General features: G+C 37.5%; 1 protein-coding gene and 1 long non-coding RNA gene across 3 annotated transcripts in view; both read left to right on the top strand.

The window, feature by feature from the left end:
- Positions 1-3,062, top strand: part of LOC136830128 (protein spaetzle 3-like) — an 86,229-nt gene extending 83,167 nt beyond the window's left edge. Inside the window, exon 6 of the mRNA XM_067089319.1 lies at positions 32-3,062. Within this exon, the coding sequence (XP_066945420.1) occupies positions 32-191 (160 nt within the window). The 3' untranslated portion in view covers positions 192-3,062. The remainder of the gene's footprint in view (positions 1-31) is intronic.
- Positions 3,063-3,552: 490 nt separating this feature from the next.
- On the top strand, positions 3,553-13,273 carry LOC136830030 (uncharacterized). 2 transcript variants are annotated; one of them, XR_010850535.1, is made up of 3 exons: positions 3,553-3,711; positions 6,555-6,689; positions 12,038-13,270. It is a non-coding gene; the product is annotated as an uncharacterized lncRNA (long non-coding RNA). The 2 variants fall into 2 exon arrangements; XR_010850536.1 differs by lacking the exon at positions 3,553-3,711 and adding an exon at positions 4,774-4,852 and having other exon boundaries at positions 12,038-13,273.
- The last annotated feature ends 260 nt before the right edge of the window (positions 13,274-13,533 follow it).

Raw genomic sequence — 13,533 nt, 5'->3', positions numbered from 1 at the left:
GTAAAACTCGTTAACATTCCTCCTTTTCCAGGAAACAGTCGACCAAGAGGTGCGGAGGCGACTGTGGCTGCGAGCAGAAATACAAGTGGCACCGCCTCTTGGCCTACGACCCCGACAATGACTGCCGGGGAATCTTCATGGACTGGTTCCTCTTCCCCTCCTGCTGCTCCTGCAGGTGTAATCGCATTTAGGGGAACGGCAAGAGAAGGAGGAATAGTCCTGGAATCCATACTTGTGCCTCATGTCTCACCTATTCCTTTCAGTTCTTCCGTCAGGTTCTTGTTTCTTGTGGATATTCTTTTGTTCCTTGGCTCCATTTCACTCTTCGTTCCTTAGTACGCAATTCTTCATTCCTCGGCTCCAATTCACTTCTTCATTCATAGCCGAGCAGTTCCTCTGCTCCCTTTCAGTCTTAGTCCCTTAATATGAAAGTCTTTCATTCCTCGGCTCCAATTCATCTCCTCTTCATTCATAAGTAGGCAGTACCTTTGGTTCCTCGGCTCCTTCAGTTCCTCACTCACTCAGTCCTTACTCTTTCATAAACAGACAGTGCCTGCCATTTCTTGTCTCCCCTCTTGCATAAACAGGTCATTCATTTCACCCATGAATCCTCTCCAGTTTTTCTGGTTTCGTAATCAAGTAATCCCGTTCATTCCTTGGCTCGGCTCCAGTTCTTAATCTTCCACGAACTGAGTACCATTCCTAAGCACCATTCCAAATCCCTGTTCTTTCATGAGCAGGTAATTCCTATCATGTCCTTGGCTCCACTGGTTAATTATTCCTCCATAAATAGGTAGTTCCTCTCATTCTTTTAGTTGTTGAGCTCCTGGTTCATAATAAACAGGTGATTCCTTTGAGTCCTCGGCTCCACTTGTGTCAGTTTGGGGTCATAAACAGATATTCATTGTCTGTGGTTATCTAGGTAGTGAATTGTATCCGTCCATCGCTCTGTACAGTAACTTGCCTCAAACATTTTATTTTTCAGGCGAATCATATTGCCTCGGTTGCTAGCGTTCATTCTGTTTCGAAAAGACGTTTGTGTATGGCATGACTTTCGTCATTCTGTTTAATCATTCTTCGTCACTGAGTAGCAATGCCTATTCCACCTTCTTCCCTTTTCAACCATTTTCAAACCCTTCTCTCTTTTTTTTTTTTTGCCCTCTTCGTAAGATACCAGCATTTTGTGTCTTTCTCTGTACCTTGTCTCCATAAAATTATATATTATTTTTCTGTTTTTTTTTATCTGGTTATTTTCCATTTTTATCATATGTCTTTTTTGTTTCTTGACATTTTCCCTTTCCCGTGAATCATTTCAGTTTTTTACACTTTTTATACATATTTTTCACTACAACTCCTTCTGTTTCCACCTATTGACTTTTTAAGACTTTTATATATATTTTTTCTCCCGTCTGCCAGACTTATTCAGTCTACTCGCCCAGTGCATTTTTTATAACTAAATACAGTATATAGAATGTAATGATAATGGTTCCTCTCTCTCTCTCTCTCTCTCTCTCTCTCTCTCTCTCTCTCTCTCTCTCTCTCTCTCTCTCTCTCTCTGTCTAATCAAGAACAGTATTTAATGTATAAGATTATTTTAGTATCCAGTTTCTCTCTCTCTCTCTCTCTCTCTCTCTCTCTCTCTCTCTCTCTCTCTCTCTCTCTCTCTCTCTCTCTCTTTTATTTTGTGGTAACTGAATGTTAATATCCTTTCTTCCTCTGCGAAGAAATGTTTCATATCAATGTATACTATTTTTTAAGGAACACAAAACAATTTGAAATGTTTAAGGTTTTTTATATCTAGGAGTTATATATTTGTAGTGTGCAATGTGCAGTGCAAACCTGCATTGATAGCAGCACAAGATCAATACAAATTTCAGTGATTTCACTCCCCAGACGGGGATTATATTGCAGTACTGGAAATCATTTCAGATGTATCAGATTTTAAAAACTTATATTAGGATTATTGTGGATTTTTGGATTAGAATTTCATTTTTTTAATGAAGTTTAAAAAAATATTTGTCTTAAAATATAGAACATTCGATCATGTGTAACAGGTGACATTCTGTTTGCGAACTGACACAAGTATTGCGAGATTTTTAGTTTGGAGAGAAAGTTCAATTTTATTATGAAATCATAACACATTTCTTTTTTGTAAACGTAGAATATCTCTGATTGAGACTAATTGACAATACTGTTGGACAAGTTTGTTATGCCTTAAAAATTTCATTTTTAATTCAAACAGAATGATTACGAGAATTCTGGAATGTTTTCTGCTTATAATGGTGAATATTTTAAAGAATATTTACTTTTAAATTCGACTGTAGACATATTAAGAATTTTCTCACTTGAGATATTACATGATATTATCCCATTTTAGGGTGCATTTGACCAATCACAGGCCTGTTCCCAATATCAGAGTGCTGTTAACCAATCAGAAGCCTGTTCCCAACATCAGCGTGCTTTTGACCAATCACAGGACTCTGTACCTTATCAGAGTGCCTTTGACCACTAATCAGAGGCCTGTTTCTCATATCAGATTGCCTTTGACCACCAATCACAGGTCTATATCATATCTGAGAGCACCCTTGACCAATCACAGCCCTCTTTCACATTCCAGAGTACTTTTGACCAATCACAGGCCATTTTTTCATATCAGAGAGCCTTGGACCACCAATCTCAGGCCTCTTCCCAGCTATGATAGTTCATCAATATCTCCTGAAGTTTTTGTACAGTACTGGATGTCAGTTCACATTTTTTTTAATCTAAAATTTCAAAAGGAAGAAATATGCAAATTTTATGTCAGTCTAGACTTGTGTTGCTGTAATTTGAAACTGTTTTTAACAAAGAATGAAAAATATGTTTACGTCTAGTAAAAAAAAAATAATTATAAATTTATATGTATAGATTAGCTTAGAATAGACTGTTTAGTGATATTTTTACGAAAGTATGATAAATATAAAAAAGAAGTTTTTCATCTGTAAATAATAATATTACAAAGTCTTTTATAGAATTTGAAATAAAAAAAATTACAATTTTTTCTCAATAAAGGGCATTTATATATATAGAAGTGTGTTGAATTTCTACCCTCTTTAAAATTCTTGTAAAAATTATGCCTTGTGACAAAACCAACATATTGCAATGTAACGATCATATTTGCAATAGGCCTAAAGGTGACCAAATTGCTATTTTGCCACTTTTCTTGGGAAACTTGCAACATTTACATATTGCAACGTGAAAAAAATTACAGAATAATGTAGATTTTAGCCTTGGTATGTTTTATATTCTTTAAATACTGCGATTGACAACTGGAGAATCTCTTTAAAGAACATATTAACCATAGTACCAAAGTTTCAGCCAGTGAGAGAAGGCGAGACATTCAAGTTTTTCTCTGTAGTTTACTGTGGCGGTCTCTGATTGGCCAAAATACATATAAACGAAAGCACCAAAGCTTCAGCCAGTGAGAGAAGGCGTAGAATTATTGTTTTTCTCGGCAGTTTACTGTGGCGGCCTCTGATTGGCCAAGGGGAGAAAATCCTTCAAGAGCTTATAGTTTTCAACGTCAGTTCTTTGAAAGCTCTTGTGGTGTTAACTTTCAGCTTTAGCCGGTGGGAAAAACAATCATGGCGATGGCAGGTTGCTGCACTGGATATAAAAGTGACTGTTTCGTAAATCAAACCACTTTCTTAGTCTCGGTCGTGGAATTAATATGATGTAAGTAATTCTGTTTATGTCTGTCTTCTGTGGTGGTGAGGTTTTAGGATACTGGTACGGTTACAAGGTTTTCCTAATGACCCATATATTAATTGACAAATCCACACTGTCATAACATCGTAGGATAGGAAAGTCCAAATTCATCTTGGAATGACAAATTTTGCTTGAAAGACTGGATATTTTCAGTCCGCATATCAGGTAGGAGCAATTGTAGTCTAGAGCCAGCAATTTTAAAGGCTTTATTACCAACATTCATGAATTACACCTTGGTTTGATTTGAGCACTAAGGTGGCAAACTGCTGTCCAGTAGTTCAACCAAGTCAAGTACTTTGCCAGCGATCAGAACTGCGATATTATTTACGTTTAGCCAAAAATCACCAAGGTTTGTTAAGCAGTTTTCCTTCCTAACAACGTAAACTCGTTTGATTTTCGTTTGATTTTAACTGCTTAAATAACGTCCAGTCCTTGACACTGGTAAGACGATCATTTCGTTAACAATAGCCCTCTTCAGATATTAAAATAAATCTAGTTTTTTACACATTAAAAGCTTCAAGGGAGGCCTCAACTATGTTGCAATTAAAGTACTGCGTTCCACCCTTGGTTTATCATTTGTTTGCCAATATGTGCCTTTATTCATAATGCTCATAATTTAATTCTTGGTATTTTGTGAACGCGCGTAAGCGAGTATGTTGGCTTGTTATCTGTGCACTAAAAATTCTATACCTTCATATGGCGTAATTTTAGCATATTTACGCAAGTAATGTGCATTTATTAGTAAATTTATATGCATTAATTAAATATTTTATATTTCTCGAGATACAGTGATATTAAGAACAACTAAATTAATATTACATATAGAAAACAGTACCTAAAATTTGTTGACTAACGCAGCTGGCAACGAAAATATTAAACTAGTTTATTTAAGAATCATGTTAAATGTACTTAATATATTTAATTAGAACAAAAATGTATAAATTATTTTTATATATGCGTGTATGCTGGTATGCATTTATTCATTTGCAAATATAATAAAGAAGAAATTAATTCATACCTCGAACGTACCCATAAGCCCCCTCGATGTAAACAAAGCCACGAGACAGAAACGTAACCGTCAGTATCGAGTCCAGGTGTAATTTTGCAGGTAATTACTTTTTAATTAGTATTTAAACGTTAAATATAAGTTAATTAATTAGATAGTGACTATTTTGGTTAAAGATAATGTTAATTTCAGCTAAAAACAAGCGATAATTGAGGCCAGATGAAGTCGACCATGTCTTCCAAATTCGGTACATTTTGATGCCCGTTAAGGCAATCGTGTTTATTATTTATTTAGCCTTCGAAAGGTTTTATCCATCTCTTAATTATATTTCAAGTCATTTGTATCCATTTATATGCAGTAATTGAGGCTGTATTTAGCCAGCTTCCATACCCTAGGCTAACCCGTTGTGAACGCAGGCCCATGCGATGTGCTTTAATAATTTGAGGTAATGGCTGTTTAAGGCAGTCGTCTCTCTTATTTATTTAGCTTTTATTTTATCCTTGTCTTAATTATCTTTTAAGACATTTATATCCAGTTATATGCAGTGATTAAGGCTCTGCTTAGCCAGGCTAGCCAGTTTCCATACCCTAGGCTAGCCTGTTGTGAACGCAGGCCCTTGCGAGAGAATGTCGAAGGTAATTGCTTTAATAATTAGGTAATGGTTATTTAATGCCTATCCTGTTGGAAAAATCAGCCCTTAGGCCATTGGAGATAGTGGTCATTGCTACGGCAGTTTTATTAGCCTGCCAACGAGGTACCCTAAAATGCTATGTAACTTAACCTAACCTAATTTAAGGTTATGTCTTACCTGCCAGGGGGCCGAGCTTCCTTTAACATCCTCTGGTTAAACTGAAGACTATCTACTCCCAATTTTTAGGCGCTGCTCTATGAGTAAGAGCCCGTGCTGGCATACAGTCAGCTCAGTCAGTAACAGCAACAAAAAGATTACCACCATGGCCCCCTGGTTTTGGTAACTGCTAGGCTAGTTTATGTGCAAAATGGGTGGTGTGTTTAGGCTAGTAGTGGCCTCCTGGGGATGAATGTAATAAAACGTAAGCAAAAGACAGCAACATAAACTTAAATAAAAACAATGAACATAAACGAAAACTTAAACAAAAGGTGGTAACTGTTCCGGTCAGCAAATGGCAGGAACCAGGCCGTGATAGTAGTAGTCTGCAGTAATGCCCACCCTCAGTGCTGATGCTGGTGTAAGATCAGCCGTTCTTCATACCATGCTGGCTTTGTATGCAATTTCTGATAGTGTAGGTAACAAAGACTCTATAACCATTTCTGTATCTGTGATAAGTAACAAAGACTCTGTAGCATAGGTTAGGCTTAAACAATCAAAATAATTCAGCTAATAGTCATCTTGTGTAATTTTTAGTATAGACCTGCCTCTACATCACACTGATTTTATTTAAGAGATTTACATGCAAGATTTGTCACTTCTAAAATGGTAGCCTATGAAATATCCTAACAGAAATGTCACATTAAGTGAAGACTAATGGTAAGTTGAGGTCAGTAAGCTGAAGGACCAAGAAATATCAAGTAATATTAGTTTCTCATTATTGCAAAGACAACACTGTTTATTACTAGAGTATGTTACTCAGGGGTTCCTTCAGTGTACATTGTCACTCCCTGTAGGGAGCAGGATATCCAAGTAAATACTGTATTTTGTTGGTTTGCAGTTACATTTGTTCAAAGTTTAATTGTATTGTAGACAATTGAATATCATGTAAAAGCTATTGAATTTAGTGAATGCTGTAAAACTGTAAAGTAATTGAAATATTCTCTGTTTTTACAGCCTCAGCAAATATGATCTTGATGAAGATACAAAATGTGGGAAAAGATCGTGTGTGCGCAGCACAACAGTGGCTGATGATCAAGACCAGGGAGACTTTTAATGGAGATGATGATTTTTGCACCACCCCCTCCTCAGGTTGATATTAAGTTTTATTAAGTTATTGTAGTTTTCAGAAAGATTTAATTACGCTATTTGTGTTCATTGATAGTTATGAGGTTCAGTTATGCAAGTATAAAATTAGAATTTTCTTTAATATTTGCCTTCATAATGTGCTCCTGTTTTAAGTCATCCTATCACAATGAACTTAAATGTTAAAATTTTATTAATACCAAGTCATTGCTGGTTTAGGAAAGTAGTGCCATCAGTAAGCCCCATGCAGTGCACAGTAGGCATTGGTGAATGGTTCTAGCCATGTTCTTTGAGTCCTCATAAACCACCTATTTTTTCCCTGTCAGTTTTCATCCATTGCTGTCGTCTGTCTTTCTGCTTTTCACCTTCTTTCACACCTGTTTTTTCCCCCTCCCATGAAAAGGCCCCCCGTTACTTGTTCCATACAATTGTTTTTGCGTTATGAATATACTGTAGTAATTATAATTAAATAGTAATACTCAGATTAGATATCTTGGCATCTTCAGTAGGATAAAAAATTCTAGCTGAGGAGTACGTATTGTGTACATAATTATTTGGGATGAGTCTTAACTACTGTTAAAGTTAGCTTATATCCCTGCGGTGATAGGCAAGTCGTCTTTCAAACAAAAGATCAAATGGCTGCCCGGATGACTGTCTAATACACCTGTTCTCCACCAGGTGTGCTTCGAATGTTTTAGCCCTCGTCAGAATTCTCTTAGCCGCCATTGTGTCTAGACGCTTGTTGGTATTTCATGGCTGTTTTGCAACTATCATGGTACTGTACATTTATTTTTCCTAGGATGCCTCCACTGGAATCAAGGCTAAGAAATGTCAGGTTCTGTAGGAATGTTTACTGTGTTAGGAGGATGTTGATTTTTAGGAGAAGCACACTGTTTACACTGGCTGCAATGGTATAAAGTGTGATTTTGAGAATAGACGTGAGGAAGTAGGGATTTTTTAATGACTTTCTGCATATGTTCTTTTGTATAGGAAGAGAAGGGAAGCAGATAGATTGCGAAAGGAATTAGTGAGGTCAAGTTCTCAACCTGTCATTTCCCCTTCTCTAGGTCCTTTGTCTGTAGTTATCCATACTCAGTGTAGGCTTTTCCTTTGCTAATGCTTTAGTTAGTACTGAGGCTTCCTCTTTAGCTGCACCTTCCGCTCCCCTTTCAGTTCAGGAAAAGTATATTAAGAATCTAGAACATAGTTTGCAATCATTTTTGTGCTTCCTGATAAGAGATAAGGAGTCGGTGCCCTCACCTGTCTGTAGCCCAACCTAGGACTGCCTTGAGACAGTTGGAAGAGTCATCTGACAGGGAACTGGGTTGGTTCTCAGGGTAATGTGCTTCTGTGCCTCTCCATTTTTCACGCTCAGAGTCTCGTATAATGCATTAGCCAAAAGATTGTTTTGCTAAACGTTAATCTTCGCTACGTATGTGTTTGCCTAATGTTAGTCTTCGCTACGTTTGTGACTTCTGTCGTCATTGGCACTTAGGACTGTATGAGGTTGTTAGCACCGATAGGACTAATTAATAGGTATAGATAGTTTTATTAAAAATGTCTGTAGTGAGTTTTACTTATTCTGATGTTATTTCAACTCAGTTAACTGTTTAACCGATCTCTTCATCTTTTGCTCATTCAAAATCCTTGTCTGCCAGCCTATTCCTCTTTCTCATTCAAAATGCACTTGTTCTTTCTTTACTTGCTTTTTCTTCGTTTATCAGCAAATCTCTCACTTCTGCCTTGATTAATGTTTCTCTTTCCAAATCTGCCATGGTTACAGTATCTTCTGTTGTTTCCAAGCTAGATATTAATCTAGCAACATAGCTTTCTAAGGATGTGTCATATGGGAATGCTTTAAAGTATGTTGACTCGCTTTTGGATGGGGTGGGAGAGTCATCGTAACTCATCTTCCCCCACCTACCAACATTTCCTATTATCTTTTGGTGCCTTGTTTTCTTTCATTTAGCTGACTTGTGTGGACTCAGCTGAGTCACTTCAGACTGTCTCCCTTTCATTGAGTTGTGGATGCGATGCAGTACTCAGCTGCTGTCACCTCCTATCACAGGTGTCACTTATGCTCCTATCTGTAGTAAAGGAGCATGCTGCGCAGGTTATGGCAATTAGGGAGGATGTATTGGTACAAGTCTTGTTTTATACCTTTTGGGGATAAGTTCAGCCCTCAGATTCTGGTAGATGGCCAATTGCAAGCCTCCTGGCATGCTTGGAGAGACTTAGGAGCAGAGCCTTACATAGTGGAGGCAGTGAAGGAGTTATGATTCCTTTTAGGTTACCCTCCACTGGTTTAGTCTCTAATAGCTGTTCCTCTGTCTTCTCCAGCAGAAGCCTCTCTTTCTTTAGTAGGAAGTTGTGAAATACAGGCATTCCCTGGTTATCAGCAATCTGGTTTTACACTGATTGTCTAGCAGTAACGATAACTGGATTTTCAGCGCCGATATGTGCTGATCTCTGGTTATGAGCACCAAACCCCAGTTATTGGCACTGATAACTGCAGATCAGCACTATTATCGCCGATTTTCGGTTATCGTCATGCCACAGGGAACAGAACCCCCACCGATAACTGGGGACTGCCTGTATAGAGAATGAAATGGACCAGACAGTAATTCACTGGGATTTTACCTCTGACATTTTCCTAGCTCCATTAGCAACTGGAAATTGGCAGTCATTGTTGGACACATTAGGACTGAATAACTTTTAAGTGTCTGTACCAATCCTTTTTTGGTTTTTCCAGCATGGTTTTAGTGACTTTCCACAAGAACGATCAGATGTTTTGGTGGACGTGCAGGGGACATTTTTCTCATACCAGTACATCCTCAGTCACTCAAATTCCTTCAAGATGTATTTACAGAGGAGGTATTGCTTTTCAAGGTACTTTGTGTGGGCTCATGTACAGTGCCTCTATAAGTATTCACAGGGAATTTGTTGCCCTTAGGTGGATGGTGTCGATTTTTAGGGGCAAGAAATCTTTTGTACTGAGTCATTTGTTCAAATTGGCCAGCACCGTAAGGTGTTGAGATCAGCTGAGTTTGAAGCCTCTTCAACTCTGTATCAGTCTCTCTCTGGAGTTTAGACGCAGGTGTAAATTTTATCTGCAGATTCTTTTGAGCCTCTGGAATGTTCCATTGAATTATTTACTAATTAAACTTCTTTTATTTAGCACTATCAGTAGTTAAAAAAGTATTGCAAGCACTCTCCTTAAGGCTGTTGTTAAGGAATGCTATTTTATGTTTTTGCCTTAGAGCTGAGAATGATAAGGCTAAGTTTTTAAAGAGAACTGTAAGAATTCCAATTTAACCTCTTTGGTGGGGAAGAAGAGGAAACACTGCTCTGTCCTGTTGGGGCACTTAAAACTCACTTAGATAGGTTAAGCCTGGAAGAGGCAGTTAACCTTTTGTTTTGTAATTTTAGAAACCTAGAACACCTTTGTCAAAGATTAAGCCTGGAGGAGGCAAAGTTAACCTTTTGTTTTGTGGTTTTAGAAAAACTTTGTCTCTGTCAAAGGTTAAGCTGGAAGAGGCAGTTAACCTTTTGTTTTGTGATTTTAGAAACCTAGAACACCTTTGTTAAAGAGTAAGCCTGGAGGAGGCAAAGTTAACCTTTTGTTTTGTGGTTTTAGAAAAACTGGATGTCTTTGTCAAAGGTTAAGCCTGGAAGAGGCAAAGGTAACGTTTATTGTTGTGGTTTTGGAAACCTAGAATGTCTTTGTCAAAGAACACGAGGTTCTTTGTGATGTATTTGATTAGACTAGTGCATGAGAACTCGATCCATGCCTTTTCACCTTTATTGAAGGTAAACATTCATAATGTGAGAGCTGTTGCAGTTTCTTTTAAGTGTTATGACAATTTATTGCTTGAGGATGGGTTTAATGCGGTGCAGTAGAAGTGCGGTTTGCTTTTGTCCGCTGTCTACCTTAAGTATGCGGAATCGTGTTTGAGAAAACAGTAAATCCCTTAGTCCGCTACTAGTAGCGGGCAGTCTTTTCCTGAACCGAAGAAAGAGCAGTCCTTTAGGCTCATTATTCTAAATCCCAGGTTTTAATATATTGAGGAGCATGAAGGTACATATATTATATAGGAGCATACCTTTATGTCATAAAGGTGTTTGAGTAACTGATGTTTCTGACTGAATTGAAGCGGTTTTCTCCGCAAGGCTGCTCTTCACTGCACGCATGAGAGAGCCTTGCTACCTGAAAAGGAATCCAACTTCTGGTGGTACTGTAGTAAGATCCAGAAAGGATTCCAGATCAGGTAAGAATGTTTTTGGTTTCATGCAACTTGCAAGAAACCTTTAGCTTGATTGGTTGGGCTGATTTTGTCTAGTTGCACTACTCACCATCCTTGTCTCAGTGTGGGAATCAGCTAATTTTAACAGTAGGTAAGATTCATCCCAAATAATATAGTTTTATAATAGAATTTATTACTGTGTTTGGATACTTAATGTACTGTTAAAGTAGACCCCACCCAGCCTCCCCACAACTTAGTGGGCTGTCAGGAGAATTCTGACAAGAGCTAAAACATTCGAAACACACCTGGTAGAGAACAGGTACACTAGACGGTCATTCGGGTAGCCATTTGATGTTTTGTTTGAATGCCAACTCGCCTATCTGTGCAAAGATATAAGCTAACTTTAACAGTAGGTTAGTATCCAAAAAATAAATTTTATTCTGAACATTTATATACTCAGTTTCCTATCAGCACTGAATAACTTCATGGGTCCCAGTGCTTGGCCTTTGGCCTAAATTTTACATTCCATTTGTATAATCCTTTGGGAGACATAAGAGGTTTCATCCTTCCTTCCTTGCAGCTTAGATAGTAACCCATGTCCCATGACAAAAAGAATCCAAAAATTATTTAACATTTTACAAATTTGTCCTGAAGGCTAAGTTCTCAGTCCATTAAGCAACAAAGACTCAGTATATTATAGCTTGCACTTGTTTATTTTCTTGATATCTTACAGCTAACAGCAATTCCATATAGTTCATGACCCAAACTAACCTGGACTTTACACTTAGCATTCAATTTAAGAGATGTGTTAAAGTAAATATAAAAAATATTGCCAAGGAAAAAATATTGATAACCACATAGCTGATAAATGCAGAAGTCCATTAAGTTGAGATGTTAGCTGATAAATGCAGAAGTCCATTAAGTTGAGATGTTATTGTGTACAGTAGTAAGTGCTGTATACGTAATCTTTCTTTATATAAATTGGATAACTATCAGGACTGAATTTTAGAACATACATTTCTTCATTACTTTTCTGTCAACCTGTTCTTAAATGATGTGACTTGGTTAACTCTTTAAAATGTATAATTCTTCATTCTTTTCTGTCTACAGCGAGGAATTTACGAAGTCTAGCACTTTCTCCCATACCACTACTAAGGGGGGGATGTGGTACACTACCATCAAGAAGTATGAGAGAGCGCGGTACTACTTGAGTGTGTGCATCGTGACTCCAGCCTTAGCATTGCCCCATATCATGCTGGAAGCCTTCAGAAAGTATATCGTTTTCTCCTTCATGTTAAGAGGAAAGGTACGAGTACTTATTTTATGTTGTCAAAGGTCGTGTATGTTACAAAGTTTTTTTGGGGGGACAATGTCGTCAGTGCACCTCACACATTGTGCTGTAGGCATTACTTGAGATACTTGGCAGCGTCCCTTCAACCCCTAGCTGCAACCCCTTTCGTTCCTTTTACTGTACCTCCGTTCACATTCTCATCCTTCCATCTTACTTTCCACCCTCTCCTAAGAATTGTTTCATAGTGCAACTAAGTGGTTTTCCTTCTGTTGCACCTTTCAAACCTTCTTACTCTCAATTTCCTTTTTAGCGCTGAATAATCTCATGGGTCCCAGCGCTTGGCCTTTGGCCCAGATATTTTATTCCATTCCTGAGTCACTTTATATTTCCTGAAATATATCGGATATAACCACCTTAGTGTTTATGCAAGTCAATCATTTTAATTTCCTTGAAGTTTAGTAGCCAGTCATTACATTAAAAAAATGACTGCAAGGAGAAAGTTTTCTTGCTGACAACATTTATAGAGCAATAAATTATTAATTTTTATTCTTAAATCCAGAAATTCTCTCTGATTTAAGTTTTCTCAGATTTTGGGATATTTTTTAAAGTCATAGCAAGGTTCTAGCCAGTCCCAGGTACTTTTTTTAATGGTATTCCTTTCTCTCTGAGAGGTTGGCTTCAGATAGTGGTACCTTTTGTTCTTAGCAAGTGTCGATGGAATAATAATAATTATGATCATAAAAATAATAATAATTTATGTGCATTATAAGGCTTTTGTTTGTAGTAAAATTTACAGTGAAGACCAAATTTTTTTTTTTATAAAACAGTAACTATTGTAGAGATTGAAAGGAATTATAGAAAGGGATCCTTCATAAATGCTTACATCTGTGTTCCCTGTTTGTAACAGAACTGTGTTTAGGATACTTTAGGCTAGGCTGTAGCTGATTGCATCCACACTTTGTCACTGTGTAACCAAAATACCTTGATTTTCCATGATTTAATTAACCTTTCCTCTCATCATTTTAGGGTGCCCACAACGTGCAACCTCGGGATTGGAATGACACATTTTTAGAAGAAATGCACCCACGAAATCCTTCACAAATGTAGGTGTTTGATGAACATAGACTGCCTCCTGAGAAGTGACATGTTCGATTTGGGCAGGATAGAATGGCTACTCAGTTCAAGCCACAATAACAGATGTAGAGGTTTGTATGACAGAAACTTATAACGATGCAGTTTCAAGTTTTGGACCTGGGCCTAGGACAGAATGAAGATAGTGAGAGTAACAGTGAAATTTGAAGCTTATATTTCTTGC

Source organism: Macrobrachium rosenbergii, chromosome 46 (assembly GCF_040412425.1).
Source record: "Macrobrachium rosenbergii isolate ZJJX-2024 chromosome 46, ASM4041242v1, whole genome shotgun sequence".
Taxonomy (NCBI): Eukaryota; Metazoa; Arthropoda; class Malacostraca; order Decapoda; family Palaemonidae; genus Macrobrachium; species Macrobrachium rosenbergii.
The sequence above is the reverse complement of the archived record's forward strand: the minus strand, read 5'-3'. Positions and strand labels throughout refer to the sequence as shown.